This window comes from Hemiscyllium ocellatum, chromosome 21, assembly GCF_020745735.1.
Source record: "Hemiscyllium ocellatum isolate sHemOce1 chromosome 21, sHemOce1.pat.X.cur, whole genome shotgun sequence".
NCBI lineage: Eukaryota > Metazoa > Chordata > Chondrichthyes > Orectolobiformes > Hemiscylliidae > Hemiscyllium > Hemiscyllium ocellatum.
Window position 1 is genome coordinate 17,358,944 of NC_083421.1, and position 16,298 is coordinate 17,375,241.

At 44.5% G+C, this 16,298-nt stretch overlaps 1 protein-coding gene across 2 annotated transcripts; it reads right to left on the reverse strand.

Annotated features, from left to right (window-relative positions):
- Positions 1 to 2,792: 2,792 nt before the first annotated feature.
- Positions 2,793 to 15,451, reverse strand: LOC132826000 (lipocalin-like). 2 transcript variants are annotated; one of them, XM_060841709.1, is made up of 7 exons: positions 15,298 to 15,451; positions 11,818 to 11,957; positions 9,245 to 9,321; positions 7,233 to 7,346; positions 4,347 to 4,448; positions 3,588 to 3,613; positions 2,793 to 2,932 (listed from the first exon to the last, which is right to left on the reverse strand). In XM_060841709.1, exons 1-6 carry the CDS (start codon positions 15,391 to 15,393, stop codon positions 3,588 to 3,590), a joined length of 555 nt encoding a protein of 184 aa, XP_060697692.1. In that variant the 5' UTR covers positions 15,394 to 15,451; the 3' UTR covers positions 2,793 to 2,932. The 2 variants fall into 2 exon arrangements, with proteins under 2 accessions (XP_060697692.1, XP_060697691.1); XM_060841708.1 differs by having other exon boundaries at positions 9,245 to 9,324.
- Between the last annotated feature and the right edge of the window lie 847 nt (positions 15,452 to 16,298).

A 16,298-nucleotide genomic window follows, 5' to 3' on the forward strand; every position in this document is an offset into this window, starting at 1 on the left:
AAAGCTCATGGGATCCAGGGCAGCTTGGCAAGATACAACCAAAATTAGCTTTGTGGTAGAAGACAGAGGGTGGTGGTAGAAAGCTGGATCAGTGCTGGGTCCCTTATTATTTGCGACATTCATAAAGGATGTAGATGAGAATATAGGGGCAATGATCAATAAGTTTGCAAATGACACAAAGATTGGCCAGGGTGGTTGATGGTGAGGAGGAAGGACTTAGGTTACAGGAGGATATAAATGGATTGGTCAAATGGGCAGACCAGTGGCAGATGGAATTTAACCCGGATAAACGTGAGGCGATGCACTTTGGAAAAAGTAACAATGGAGAACAAAAGTAAATGGAGAACTCAATGAATGGAAGGGCATTAGGAAGCTCAGATGAACAGAGGGGAACTTGGCTGTTGTGGAAAGATCCTGAAGTTGTTAGTAAGGTGGTTAAGAAGGCATACAGGACACTTGTCCTCATCAGTTGTAAGAGCATGGAGGTCATGTTTAAGCTGTACAGAACTTTGGTTAGGCCACAGCTGGTGTAATGTGTACATTTCAGGTCACCACAATATAGGAAGGGTGTGAGTGGACAGAAAGGGGTAGAGATAAGATTAGAGTGTGGTGCTGGAAAAACACAGCAGGTCAGGCAGCATCTGAGGAGCAGGAAAATCAACATTTCGAGCAAACGCCCTTCATCAGGAATTTATCAGGTAGAGAAGAGGTCCACCAGAATGTTGCCTAGGATGGAGCATTTCAGTGATGAAGAGAGGCTGGATAAGCGTGAGTAGTTTTCTTTGGAGTAGGGAAGGTTGGGAGGGACCCTGATTGAGGCTTTTAAGATTAAAAGCAGCCTGAACAGGATGAATAGAAAGAAACCATTTCTCTTAGTCAAAGGATCATTAACAATGGGGCATAATTTAAAAGTGACAGGCAGGAGATTTAGAACGGATTTGAGGAAAATCTGCGAGTGCACCCTCACCTCCACCATCCCCAACCCCCTCCTCCCCCCACCCCAGCCAGGGAGTGGATTGCACTGTCTGGGCAAGTAGTTGAGATGCGAAATCTCACAATCTTTAAAAAGTAAGTGAATAATAAATCAAATCAAATTAAGTCAAAACAAATGAAAAGTACTTGGATGAGCACTTCACATGTCATATCATTTAAAGCAAAGAACCTTGTCTGGAAAAGTGTGACTAGTGAATGTAGTAGCATGTCTTTACTGGTATGGACTTAATAGGCTGAAGGGCCTTTGCTGAACTTGATGACTGCATGCTGATTGGCTGATGAATGAGGGGAGTGAGTGAGCTCAGGACAAACAAGGATGTCCCCTCCCTCTGGCCCGACTCTCTCACCGAAACTCAGCTCTTTGGTTGTGGGGGTATCAATATCCACTGACTGATTTCCCAGTTGGTCTGCTACAGTGTTAGAAACAGGAAGAGGTCATTCTGCCCCTCAATCCTGTTTTATCATCCAATTAGATCATGGTTGATCTGTACCGCTCTGTAACACTCTCCACTTGTCCAGTTCCCCATTCCATGTGTAAGAAACATTTACCACTCTCAGTTTCAACCTTCTCAGTTGACCTATAGCCTCGCCAGGTTTTTCTGGGGATGAGGGTTCCGGGTTTCCAGTCTCTTTGTGACAAAGTGCTTCCTGGTCTCTGCCCTGAGCAGAACTTTAAACCAGACTCCTGGCCTGCTGGATAATGCCACCAGAGAAATAGTTTTTGTCCGTCAACCTGTCAAATCTTTAATCACCTTCATTATTTCAATTTGATCACATTTGAGGGAATCTAGGATTAGCCTGCATCACCCAGGCTGATCATTTAATCTTTTAGTACTGGTGTATTTTTAGTGAATTGATGCTGCTGTCCATGACTGGCCGCAGTCTCTCCAGCTACAGGCCGGACAGTGTTCTGTACAACTGGAACACAACTTCCAGCTTTTGTATTCTAGCCCAATGGGGAAGTTCAACCGAACTTCCATTCACCTTTCTCATTCTGGTTTGGATCCGCTCCCTTGATTTTAGTGACTTCTGCACTCAGACCCATAAATCTCTGCATGCCCACAATTCCCCATTGAGAAAACCCCCTTTCTTGCCCCCCAAGTTTTTCTTTCTCACATTGAACTCTGTCTGCCACAGTCAGAGCCACTCCCTCAATCCACCATTGTTCCTTTGGAACCTTCTGATTCCAGCGACATTAATTATTGTGAAACTTCATGTTGTCAGCAAACGTTGCTACTTGCCTGTCCCCTCTGACGCTCATCAAGACTGGATTCCTGCTTTATTACAGCAGTGAATGATTAGTCACAGTTTCAAAGCCACACAACCAAGGTATTTTATAAAAGTAAAAATCAGTGTGTTCCCAGCTCTGAAACTGCTGGTCTGGACCATGCAGCATATGTGACAGTCTCCCCACAGCTGTTCTCTTGTGAGATTAACCAACAGGTACACATAATGCTCCCTGAATTCACTGTCCATCTTACACATTAGGAGAGGTGATTTGGTAGAGACAAGCTGTGGGGCAGTCTTCCCTCGAAGGGACAGGAAGACTTTGGAGTGCAGCAGGGACACAAACTGGGCACAAATAAAGCCAAACATCTCTGTGGATTGTGGTAAATATTGACCATGACCTCTGTGAATCCTGTCTGTTATTTACAGATCCCTTCCCCTATCTCACTGGAACCCGTATAACATTAATGTTTTATCACTTTGTCGAAACTGCACAGATCCACGCACATGACCTCCTCCTGCACACAAATTCACTCGATAGGACCTCAACAAGGACTCAGGCAGAGACAATGTGTGATTATGGCGATTTTATTAGTTGCTGGCTGTGTAAATGCAGTCTACAATGTTTGAGTGATCAAAGGCGTGGAGCAGGTTGGTAACGCAACTATTCCTTCCTGTGTAGTTACTTTAGCAGAGACCCGGTCGTTCAGTCCTGCAGAAAGATTCAAAATTGTGATTAGCTCTGTATCCCCATTACTTGAACAGTCCCAAATCTCCAGTTCCATAGCTCTGCTCAGTAATCCTTGATTCCCCACATCACCCCTTGAAATAAAATCTGTTGATCTCAGTCTAGAAACCCCCAATTGATCCCCAGGGCACTCTGTCTTTTGAAGAAGGCAGTTTAGATTTTCCTTTGTTGAGTTTTCTGAATTTTTCATATGTAATCATTAGATGGTCATTCTCTCTCCATAGGATTGCTTAAACACTTTGAATGGTAAGGACCATATGACAAAAGTCAGACCTTTATGGGTACCACCACAGTTAAGCTTGTTAAAACCATGTTATTCACCAGCATGGACCTGAAGTTGGCCCACTTCAGGCTACCATACCACGTTGGGTACTGTAATGCTTCCTGCTCCAATGCCATGATTGACCCTGATGACTGGCCAGTTACCAAAAACCTGACTGCCTCCAATACTAGGCATTCAGACTGTCAGGGCTGTATTGGCTTGGTCCAACATCTCACTACTGGGGCCTTGATTCAAGTTATCACCAGAAATCTCATCTATCCCACCCGGAAGGGACCAATGTCCAGTCAATAATCCCGAAAGCCTGTCAAAAAACAGAGATAGTGTACAAAGACTGACCTAAGCAGGGGTCGGTTTGCACTCATCTGAAAAGAGATCAAATAAGAAGAAAAGGTTAATTTTCATACTTCAATGGAAAAACAATCCTTCAGTTACTTAAACTGCTGCTAAATCCTATACCCTATCTGTGTTGACACCAGTACAGCCATCACCTTTGCTTCAGTTAACATCTCTCTGCCTTGCTGAGTCAAACCCACACCAAAGACTTCAGTTCATCAGCCAAGATTACTGAGGAGTCACGTTCCGAATGCTGTGCTCTCACGGGATGAGTTGACTCAATAGTGATCAGGGAGCAAGACAAATTCCAAACAATCCTAACATGCCGAAGGCGTTTGTCTCAAATGTTTAAATAACGCAATGAAACCAAAATTAAATTTTTGTAAAATTGATAAGAGAAATGTGGGAGATAAGTTTTTTTTCAGCAGGATGAGTCGTTATGATCTGGAAGAAAATTCAGGATTGACTTTCATAAGAAAACTTGGCAAAATTTGTTAAATAGATGATTTACTGGACCAAGGGAAAGGGAATGGGAGTAATTGAATTATTCTTCCAAAGAGCCAGAATAGGCAAGGAGGATGGAATGGCCCCATCTACTCTCTTAAGATACCAAGAGTCAAAGTTGAACTCAAGTCCTACAGTAGCTAATGTATTCCTGCCTCCACCCATTCCCATTTTCTTGACTGTATGAGAGTGTGACCTATCTAACTGCAGATGGTCAGGAGTGTTCATTTCTTTTCCACTCTACATGATAATAGTTACCTTGCTTAGCAAAAGTTACAATGTTCTCTTCCTCCATTCCATGTGCCAGACTATACTGTCTGAACTTCTCCAGGAGCTCTGGTCTCAGTTCCTGAGCTCTACCTGAAACATGAAGAACATCAAGACATCAGTTAACGTTCTGAAAATATAATCAATGTCCAGCACTTTTTAAGTGTAATGTACAAATCAATCACTTATTGTTACACTAGCAATAATCAGTGTCCCTGAGATACCACAGCCATCATCTGACACTGTTACCCAACAATAGGCAGGTGCTGGTGGAATATGGTGCATGCAATAATATTCAGTGTCACTTTTAATTTCTACCATGTCAGTGATTTTAATGACTGTGGAACCCATATCTTATCAACAGTAGATTTCAATGGAACTGACTTCCAGTGAGATTCAACATCCATTGAACCTGTATTAGATACATAGTGGAACTCATTGCCAATGCAAAGTGTCCAAAGCATAATAGTGTTAAATTAAAACAAATACAATCCCTACAATAAAGAAGGAGGCCACTTGGCCCATCAACTTTGCACTGATCCTCCAAAAAACAATCCACCCTATCCTGGTAACTCCACATCTACCATGGCTAACCTACATAGCCTGCACACTACAGAACAATTTAGCACGGCCAATCCACCTAACCTGCACATGTTTGGACTGTGGGAGGAATGTTGCACAGACACAGACAGAAATTTAACTCATTAGCACACTCATCATCTGGTATGTTATGCATGCCCACAAGTGCTCCTGCATCCATTCCCATCTCATCTGATCATTCTCCCTCTCTCACTGCTGGAGATGTGAGCACATTAATACCTGACTCAAGGGCCAGGACTGGCATATTGTGGGGGTGGGTTCTGGATACAAAACTCCTCATTCCTTTCAAATAGAGGTGAGTGGAGCTGTTCAGGGATGACCAGGACCATTGCTGTGATGATGGAGAGATGGACATGGGACCGGGAAGCCAGTCAGCAACGTGACAGTTCCTAATGTGTGTCAACACTAATATCAGCTGTTTTCCATCTTCACCACAAATTCCTCACCAACAGCAGGCCAGGGAAATACCCAGCTTGAGGGCACAGCTTGGCACCCCTTGTACCTGACACCGTCACTGAGGAGGCAGACTGTGACAACAGAGAGGATTTACCAAGAAAATGTTCACTGTGCATTCCACCAAATCTGAGACTGGTACCTTTGATCTAAACTGGACTCAGGGGCACAGTCTGCTGGGCATACAAGACCAGAAGACCATTAGAAATAGGAACAGGAGGAGGCCATTCAGCCCCTCGCACCTGCTCTGATATTCAATCAGATCATGGCTGATCCCATGTCCCTCACATCCCCATAAGCCTTAATTCTCTGAGTAATCAATCTGTTTCAGCCTTTCCTATACACAAGTGCTCTACCCCCACAGCTCTCTGTAGCAGGGAGTTCCAAAGACGCACAACTCTCTGAAAGAAGGATTTCCTCCTCATCTCAGTCTTAAAAAGGCACTACTTTACTCTGAAACTATGCCCTCTGGTCCCATACACACACATGAGGTGGTATCATTTCAGCATTTATCATGTAAAGCTCTTTAAGAATCAAAAAGTGCAGGAAGCTGGAATACAAAGGGACTTGCGAGCATATGGGCATGAAACACAGCAAGCTAGCACACAGATGTAGCAGGTAACCAGGAAGGCTAATCGAATGTTGGCCCTTATTTCAAGGGAGTTGGAGGATAAGAGACAGCTCTGAGGAGCAGGAGAGTCGACATTTCGGGCATAAGCCCTTCATCTCGAAATATCAACTCTCCTGCTCCTTGGATGCTGCCTGACTTACTGTCTTTTCCAGTGACACATGTTTTGACTCTGATCTCGAGCATCTGCAGTCCTCACTCTCTCCAAGCCCTTTAAAAATCCTGTATGTTTCAATGAGATCACTGCTCATTTTTCTAAAGTCCAGTGAGTAGACCTGTTTAACCTTTGCTCATGAGACAATCCTTCCGTGCTAGGGATCAACCCGGTGTACATTTTCTGAACTGGCTCAATCAAATAATATATTTCTTAAAAGAGGAGACCAAAGTGCTCTCAGTGCTCTAGATGTGGTCTCACCAGCACCTTGTACAGTTACAGTGAGACTTCCCTACTCTTATTTTCCAACTCCCTTGAAGGAAGGGCCAACATTCCATTAGACCTCCTAGTTACCTGCTGCATGTGTGTGCTAGCTTGCTATGTTTCATGCCCACATATTCCCAAGTCCCATTATGTTCCAGCTTTATGCAGTTTTTTTCTCATTTAGATGACAATCTTCTTTTGTTCTCCCTTCCAAGATGAACAACTTCACATTTTCCCACATTATGTTCCATTTGCTAACCTTTTGCCCACCTACCTAACTTATCAATATCTCTTTCTGTAAACTGTGTGTATCCCTCTCACACCTATTTTTGCATTGTGTGCAGACTTAGCTACAGCTTATTTGCTTCCTTCTTCCAACTCATTAATATATATTAAAAACAACTGCGATCCCAGCACTGATCCCTGTGGAACACCCAGGACCGTAGGTCACTAACCTGAAGAAGAACCCTTTATTCCACTCACTGCTTCCTGCCCATTAGCCAATTTTCAATCTATGCCAATATACCACAACCAACCTTTTGAAAATATCTTGTCAAACACCTTCTAGAAGTCCAAATCTGCTTTTCTTCTCAGCAGTAACAATAAATAATACAATTTCCTACAAGACCACATAGAGCATTCACTCAGTGGTGAGTATAAATAAGGGGGAGGTTGCACTTCATGGGCAGTGCAACTGTTCCTAGCTCTGGCCATTGGATCCCCTTATGGGCCTCAGTTTTACTTTAATGTGAAAGATATCAGGAACAGGGCCTCTTACCATACAGCTTTATCAGGGTTGTGACTTCTGGTCCTTTCATGATGGTGTTGTGTACCAAAGCATATTCATCATAGTTGGTTTCTGTCACATATACGTCATTGTCATTGTTCCAACCTGAACAGAGACAGTAACATATTGCATGTCATGTAATATTCGCCATAGACCTGGACACAGCAATATATGAAATAGGAGAGTGACACTTTGAGAGAGAGTTTAGATGGAGGAGTGTGATGAAGAGAGAGGACTCACTCATCTATCTTACGAGAAAAGTAGCTGATTTATTTAAAAGAACACTGACTCATTTATTTATCAAATGGGAATTATTAGAAGAAGCATTAATCCAATTATTTAACAGAAATACTAATTAATTTACTCAGCTAAAGTTAAAATGTATTTATCTAAAAGGAATACCGATCCATTAGACAATCCAGCTTTTTATAAAAGTTACTGATCTGGGTAACTATTATAGTTACTTATAAGAAGACTAATCCTCTTGGTAAACAAAATAATTAATAATTCAGTCCTGCTGTCAAAAGACCAGGTCAGCGAATGCTTTCATCTTGCACACATCAGGACGTTTCGTGAGAATAGCAATTCCATCAGAAAATGAGGGAAGATTGATGAATTAAAATGCATTTATTTCAATACAATACCTGACAGGTAAGGCACATGAACACATGGGAACACGGGGCCGGGATATCACAGCTCTTGCAGAAAGGTGGCAGAGGGAGGGACAGAATTAATAGCTTAATGTTCCTGGGTACATGCTGTTGGAAGGATAGAATGGAAGGCAAGAGAGAATGGAGAGTCACATTTTTGATTAGATTAGATTCCCTACAGTGTGGAAACAGGTCTTTCAGCCCAACAAGGCCACATCGACCCTCCGAAGAACAACTCACACAGACTCATTCCCCTACGTTTACCCCTGACTAAGGCACCTACTACTGCGGGCAATGTAGCATGGCCAATTCACCTGACCTGCACATCTTTGGACTGTGGGAGGAAACCGGAGCACCCGGAGGAAACCCACGCAGACACAGGAACAATGTGCAAACTCCACACAGACAGTCGCTCGAGGCGGGAATTGAACCTGGGTCCTGGCACTGTGAGGCAGCAGTGCTAACCACTGAGCAACCGTGCTGCCCCAGGGAAAACATCCCGGCTGTACTTAGGGAGGGGAATTGGTCAGTGAAGCTACATGAGTGGAAGTGTGAAATAAGGAGGTGATCTCTTTTATGGGATGCACGAAAACCCCCCCCGGTAGTCAGAGGGAAACTGAGGAGCAAATCTGGAGTGAGATCACAATAGCTGCAGAGTAATAGGGTTGTAATAGGAGGGGATTTTAACTCTCCAAACATTGACTGGGATTGCCATAATGTTGAGAGCTTTGATGGGGAGTACAATGTTAAAAGTCACACATCACCAAGTTATAGTCCAACGGGCTTATTTGGAAGCACTAGCTTTGAGAGCGCTGCTCCTTCATCAGGTGGTTTTAACTTTGTACACCCCAGTCCAACACCAGTGTCTCCAAATCCAATTGATGGGGAGGAATTTGTTAAATGTGTTCAAGAAAATTTTCTCATTAGATGTGTGGATGTCCCCACTCGAGGAGGGAGAAAACTTGACCCTCTTTTGGGAAATAAGTCAGGGCTAGTGACCAACGTGTTAGGGGAGCACTTTGGGACCAATGACCATAATTCTATTAGTTTTAAAATTGTTATGAAAAATACTAGGCCCATGGATTTAAAGTTATAAATTAGAGCAAGGCTAATTGTGATGGTATTAGACAGGAACATTCAAAAGTTGACTGGGAGGAGGCTGTTCACAGGTAAAGGGACGTCTGGCAAGTGGGAGATCCTCAAAAATGAGATGACGAGAGTTCAGGGCCAGTTAGTGTGAAGGGCAACGCTAGCAGGAGTAGGGAACACAAGAGATATTGAGGCAAGAACAAAGGAAGATGGCTGTGGCTAAACAGAAGCACCACAAGAGTACACATTAAAGTGGGTACTGACGGTCACTGTGGAAGAAGAATTGTCCTTCCCGTCCTGTCATCCTGTAAGGGAGGATTATCTGAAAACATTTCCCCCGCCTACTGGAATAAAAAGACACAATTAATACAGTGAAAAACTTTCTGTGATTCTCAGAAACATACCAAATCCAAGACCTCATACTAACTTTCATTCAGATAATATGTAACAATCAGGCTACCACTTGCCTTTAGACAATGAGAGCTGCCCAGTTGAGTGGGTTTGTCTAAACAGCTATGCAGCGACCAGGAGAATGGATTAGACTGAGGGAGAAATTGCAGAATGCGGGGAGTGAGGGTCAAGAGTGGGATCAGACTAGGAGGGAAATTAGAGGCTGCAGAGAGTGAGGGACAAGAGTGGAATTAGAATAGGAGGGATATTGAAGGCTGCGAGTAGTGAAGAAGAGAGTGGGATCAGACTAGGAGGGATATTAGAGGCTGCAGGGAGTGAGGGGCAAGAGTGGGATCAGATTAGGAGGGATATTAGAGGCTGCAGGGAGTGAGGAAGAGAGTGGGATCAGACTAGGAGGGATATTAGAGGCTGCAGGGAGTGAAGCGCGAGAGTGGGATCAGACTTGTAGGGATATTAGAGGCTGCGGGGAGTGAGGGACAAGAGTGGGATCAGACAAGGAGGGATATTAGAGGCTGCGGAGAGTGAGGAAGAGAGTGGGGTTAGACTGGGTGGGTTACGAAAGGCTGTGGGGAGTGAGGAAGAGAGTGGGATCAGACTAGGAGGGATATTAGAGGCTGCAGGGAGTGAAGCGCAAGAGTGGGATCAGACTTGTAGGGATATTAGAGGCTGCGGGGAGTGAGGGACAAGAGTGGGATCAGACTAGAAGGGATATTAAAGGCTGCGGGGAGTGAGGAAGAGAGTGGGGTTAGTCTGGGTGGGAAATTAAAGATTGCAGAGAGTGAGGGGGAAAGTGGGATCAGACTGGGTGGGAAGTATTAAAGGGAGGGAGGTGATTCTGGGGTGGGATTTTAAAGGATTGTTAAGTGAATCAATGGGAAATGTCATGCGCTGCTGTTGTTTATAAATGGTATCATGTTACAGTGCAGGGTTTGCTTTCAGATGCACAAGGATAGATATCCTGAGAATGGATAAGGCTATGGGATGTGGCAGTTGGCAGCTGTTTTGGATAGATGTTGAACAGGCTTCTGTCTAGCACTCAGCCTTTGGCCAGTCTTCCCCTTGCCCAATGCATAAACGAATCCATCCGTTGGGAAGCTGTTTAAACAACTCTCCTGAGTCAAGTTGGAAGCACTCTGTTCAGTTTAGGAACAGAACAGTGTGCTGGGCTGGAGAATGTTTGGGATTCAACACCTCAGAGTGCAGTAGACACTGGGACACTGAATAAATTTAAAGAGGGGAATAAACAGATTTTTAATTAGTATGTCTTGAAGGGTTACAGGGAGTTGAGGCTGAAATCAGATCAACCATGATGGTATTAAATGTTATCACAGGCTCAAGGGCCTGAATTGCTTACTCCTGCCCCTCGTTCTTTTAATCTTATATTGTTAATGCACATGGAAGTGACGCTAGTCAGGACATTATCCTCTGAGGCATCTGAAGAACACAGCAAAACTGGAAACAATTGAGTACAAAACTTGCTAGGTCTACATTGGGTGCTCCTAACACAACACCAGACCTCGGCAATTGTCCTATCAGGCTCTACACCAGAGCGCTGCCCTCTGTCTGGCAAAGATCATCACAGATACATCTTGTTCCCACTCAGTCAAGTTAACTATGTTAATCATAACTGGAATCCTGAGAGAAACAACTCTGTTTGCTGTCTTTGCAAACACCAACACCATTCCCCCCCACATTAGCTGACTGATAAAAACCCATGAGCTAATTGAAAGCACTGGTGCTGAATTGGATTGACCCACTCTGAAATGACCTGCTCAATCCAGCCACTGCCTACCTTGTACATGCAGAAAATGTCCGGAGCAAGATGCACCAGCAGACATCCTTTGGGTCCAGGAGTGGGAGACACAGGAAGGCACACAAACCTTCCTGGTACAGTGTCCATAGGGAAAGGTAGATATTGACGTACTGCATGAGAGTGGTTCCTGACTAGACAGGCTCAGGATAAACCAGGACCTCTGTGCAGTGTTTCATCATCACCACCAGGTCCTCAGTACACTGGATCTTATGTATTTGTGAAGGGACATAAACAATTTTGCACATATCTGAGCAGTGTCTCCTCTCCAGAGTTAGTGGCCAACAATACCTTTAGTTTCCACCCTGTCCGCATATCCCTCGTTGTCACACTCTCCCCCTATTCCACAATTCCACCCTCTCTTCATTTCCCTGATTGGAAAAATTCTTAAGGATTATGTGAAACACTGGAAGTTTGGACAACCTCATAGTAATTAATTTTTATTAAATTACGTTTTCTGAACTTTATTTTCCCGCAATGATTTCTGTATCCTTATTGTGTTTCAGTGGGCACTATTTGTGGGAAATGAATGGTGTGAGTGTAACGATTGTAATAATTGGCTTGTTCTCTCAAGTTGGGTTATAATTGGAAGTATATTGGGGTTTTATAACTTTACCTTGTTTTTGTCAAGACAGTTTCAACCATGTCGTTCTCAGCAGGCTTCATGAGAATTGTGCTCATCCTGAACTTATCCTTCCTTGTAGTGAACCATTGCGCATCAGAAGCCATCCCAATGATGTACCATTTCCCTATAAACTGAACAGAAACAGATTCTTTGACATTAGAATGGACATAGGTATAATCCCTGGGATAAGTGAAACTAAATGGTCCTATTGTACTTTTTTGCCAGTTACAGAGTGAGTGTGGTGGATTTACGTACTGTGACATTTGTCATATTTGAGCACTGCAGGCTGTCTGATGTTGAAGAGCCACCTGGACCACAAAGGGTCATGACTGACTGGCTTTGACAATAGTAATTTCCTTGTATTTGCTTCAAACTATATGGTCTAATCTATAATTACCTCCCCATGAATTCTACTGAATGTGCACACTATCCTCCTTCAAGCCCTGGGTATCTCTGATTTTGGTTATATACAGGTGCTATATGTCTATACAAGTGTTTGGGAGCTGCATGTCTCTGTGGGAATTTGGGAGCTGTAAGTTTATACATACGGTTGGATGCTGTATGTTTGTATAGGTGTTCAGGAGCTGTAATCAGTAGGGTGATTGGGAGCTATATGTTTATATAGGTGTTCAGGAGCTGTAATCGATGGGGTGATTGTGAGCTATAATCGATGGGGTGATTGGGAGCTGTAATCGATGGGGTGATTGGGAGCTGTAACCGATAGGGTGATTGGGAGTATAATCGATGGGTGAGTGGGAGCTGTAATCGATAGGGTGATTGGGGGCTGTAATCGATGGGGTGATTGGGGGCTGTAATTGATGGGGTGATTGGGAGCTGTAATTGATGGGTGATTGGGAGCTGTAATCGATGAGTGATTGGGAGCTGTAATCGATGGCTGAGTTGGAGCTGTAATCGATGGGGTGATTGGGAGCTGTAATCAATGGGTGATTGGGAGCTGTAATCGATGGGTGATTGGGAGCTGTAATCGACGTGTGAGTGGGAGCTGTAATCGATAGGGTGATTGGGAGCTGTAATCGATGGGGTGATAAGGAGCTGTAATCGATGGGGTGATTGTGAACTGTAATCGATGGGGTGATTGGGAGCTGTAATCGATAGGGTGATTGGGAGCTGTAATCAATTGGATGATTGGGAGCTGTAATCGATAGGGTGATTGGGAGTATAATTGATGGGTGAGTGGGAGCTGTAATCGATAGGGTGATTGGGGGCTGTAATCGATGGGGTGATTGGGGGGCTGTAATTGATGGGGTGATTGGGAGCTGTAATCGATGAGTGATTGGGAGCTGTAATCGATAGGGTGATTGGGAGCTGTAATCGACGTGTGAGTGGGAGCTGTAATCGACGTGTGATTGGGAGCTGTAATTGAAAGGGTGATTGGGAGCTGTAATCGATAGGTTGATTGGGGGCTGTAATCGATAGGTTGATTGGGGGCTGTAATCGATGGGGTGATCAGGAGCTGTAATTGAAAGGGTGATTGCGGGCTGTAATCGATGGGGTGTTTGAGAGCTGTAATCGACAGGGTGTTTGAGAGCTGTAATTGAAAGGGTGATTGGGGGCTGTAATCGATAGGTTGATTGGGGGCTGTAATCGATGGGGTGATTGCGGGCTGTAATCGATATGTTATTTGGGGGCTGTAATTGATGGGGTGATTGCGGGCTGTAATCGATGGGGTGATTGGTAGCTGTAATCGATGGGGTAATTGGGAGCTGTAATCGAAGGGGTGATTGGGAGCTGTAATCGATAGGGTGAGTGGGAGCTGTAATCGATGGGGTGATTGGGAGCTGTAATCGATGGGGTAATTGGGAGCTGTAATCGAAGGGGTGATTGGGAGCTGTAATCGATAGGGTGAGTGGGAGCTGTAATCAATGGGGTGATTGGGAGCTGTAATCGATGGGGTAATTGGGAGCTATAATCGATGGAGTGATTGGGGGCTGTAATCGATGGGGTGATTGGGAGCTGTAATCGATGGTGTGATTGGGGGCTGTAATCGATGGGGTGATTGGGAGCTGTAATCGATGGGGTGTTTGGAAGCTGTAATCGATGGTGTGATTGGGAGCTGTAATTGATAGGGTGATTGGGAGCTGTAATCGATGGAGTGATTGGGAGCAGTTTTGGTAACTGAGAGTTGTCTGGTAGCTTTCTACAAGCCTCTCTGTTGTACTTGCAGTTCATCTTTCATTCATCCTTTCAATAACAGAATGGCAGGGGGATTAGCACAGTACAATGCAGTTCTTGCCTCAGGGAGCAATAAGTAGAAAATTAGTCGGATCAGTATTGCAGATGTTGAGTTCAAACAATGCAAAAAGTAGAGTGAGATTTTCAAAACAAAAACAATTTGCAAGCAACCCTAGACCTGCTAGAAAATTCCTTTAAATACCTTTCCACAGCAAGGTTTAGTTCAGCAATGTCCATGTCCCAGTGTCAGTAACTGACTGTAGGAAGTGTATTTCTGCAGCAAACACTTGATTCCAATTCTATATTACCGTAGCTTGCTGCTCACAGTCTCTGATACTGTGAAAAAGCACAGAAAATGTGTGGGCCATCATCTCTCCATTCAACTGGTTTAAGCAGCATTTCTCACCCCCACGGAGTGGACAATCTGAGGCTTAAATTGGGGAGAGCACAATTCGAGAGGGGGCGGGGTGAGAACAAAGAGTGGAAAGAGTGGAGGAGCAATTTGCAGTCCCATGTGAGGGAGAAGTGGGCAATCAGAAATAAGAGGAGAAGACAATCAGAAGGTGGAAGGTTTAGGATGGAGGGCAGGAAATATCAGAGGGGGCAATTGCAGAGTGGGTGATGGAAGTGTCCAGTCAGAGTGAGCTCTTTGTGAATTCACAGGCATGTAAATTGTTCGGGTCACTGCTGAGATCATGAGAACTTGTTGCCATGTACAGCAGAGACTTCACTGAACTCATGTCCAAGTTCAATTGGTATCCTTGACCTGGATACACCTGCCCTCCATGAAACCTGACAAAGCTCACAGGGGATTCCAACTAGGAATCTGTACCCCCTACAATATCACCCATGTACAAAGTCAAGGCAATCCAACTGACATTCCCTCCTCCCACCTCAACTAAATTGACGATTCCCATATTCCTGCCCATCCACTGACAGGAAACTGAGGAAGAACACGATACCTGTAGTGGCTTCTAAAAACACACCTCAGAAACTCAAACCACCCCTGGTCCTTCACAACACAGACACTCTTTCAACCACCAAGTTCCTCAGCCAATCACTGAACCCACCCTCCTCCTCTCTCACATAGAAATTCCCTCACTGCTTACTGCCCCAAACATTGTCAAGCCACCAAACTCTTGCCTACAACCCGGTCTCTTTCTCACTGTCAGGGCATGCTGGAGCTTTCTGCTGGTCTCCTGGTTTCAGTTCCATCCCACCAGTTGGCTCCCAGTGAAAAATGTCCCGCTGCCAGGGGACTGTAATAAACCCTGGTACCTGCTCGAGGTTGAAGTTGGGCTGAACTTGGACTTCCCCAGACACGACGGCTGACCAGAACAGTGCCAGAGTGGCACACAATACCAGCTTGTTCATCCTTGCAGATCCTGCTGAGACTCACAGACTGTCAGAAACGTTTGTTGTTCACAGTCGTCTGACATCTTGTATTTATAGAGGAGAGAGAACCACAGCTGTTGAATAAGTCACAGACGCAACATGCTGAACTCATTTAAATCACACGGCACTGGCTGCTAGACGTTTTAAGATTCACACCACAACCAGAATTAATCTCACGAACATTTAAACACATAAAAACCAGATCTCAATCTCACGAACACCTTGTCAATGTGACAAAACAATTATGTGTTGTCTCAGTATTTTAAGTGGGCAACAGAATTGATTCAATTGGAACAGTAGCATGTATTTAATGTGGGGAAAGTATCATTAGACAATTCAGCATAATAAGAGTCAGTGCCTGTAGAATGGTAAACCAGAGAGAGTAGAGTGTATTGGGACCAATATGGAGGTGAGAGACAGTTTTCGTGGAACTATACCCCAGTGAGAGTCAGTGTCTGTGGGACTGTACCCCAGTGAGAATCAGGGTGTGTGGGACTATCCCAATGAGAGTCAGTGTGTATGGGACTGTACTCCAGTGAGAGTCTGATCTGACTCTCACTGGGCTACTGTCCCACATGCACTTCTCTCACGGGGTACAGTCCAACACACACTGACTCTCACTGGGGTTCAGTCCCACATGCACTGACTCTCACTGGGGGACAGTCCCACACACACTGACTCTCACTGGGATACAGTCCCACACACTGTGACTCTCACTGGGGTACAGTCCCACACACACTGATTCTCGCTGGGGTACAGTCTCTCACACACTGACTCTTACTGGTGTACAGTCCCACACACACTGACTCTCTACAATTTTATTCTCATACTTTAGATTCTCCCACTTGATCAAACCTTTGTCGTCTGCCCAAGTCACAGTCAGT

Coding starts and splice junctions, on each gene's coding strand:
- LOC132826000 (XM_060841708.1), bottom strand. CDS start 15,393: ATGAACAAGCTGGTATTGTGTGCCACTCTGGCACTGTTCTGGTCAGCC. Junction 11,958..15,297: donor CCAACTTCAACCTCGAGCAG/GTACCAGGGTTT, acceptor GTTTCTGTTCAG/TTTATAGGGAAATGGTACAT. Junction 7,347..9,244: donor ATTCTTCTTCCACAGTGACC/GTCAGTACCCAC, acceptor GTCTCTGTTCAG/GTTGGAACAATGACAATGAC.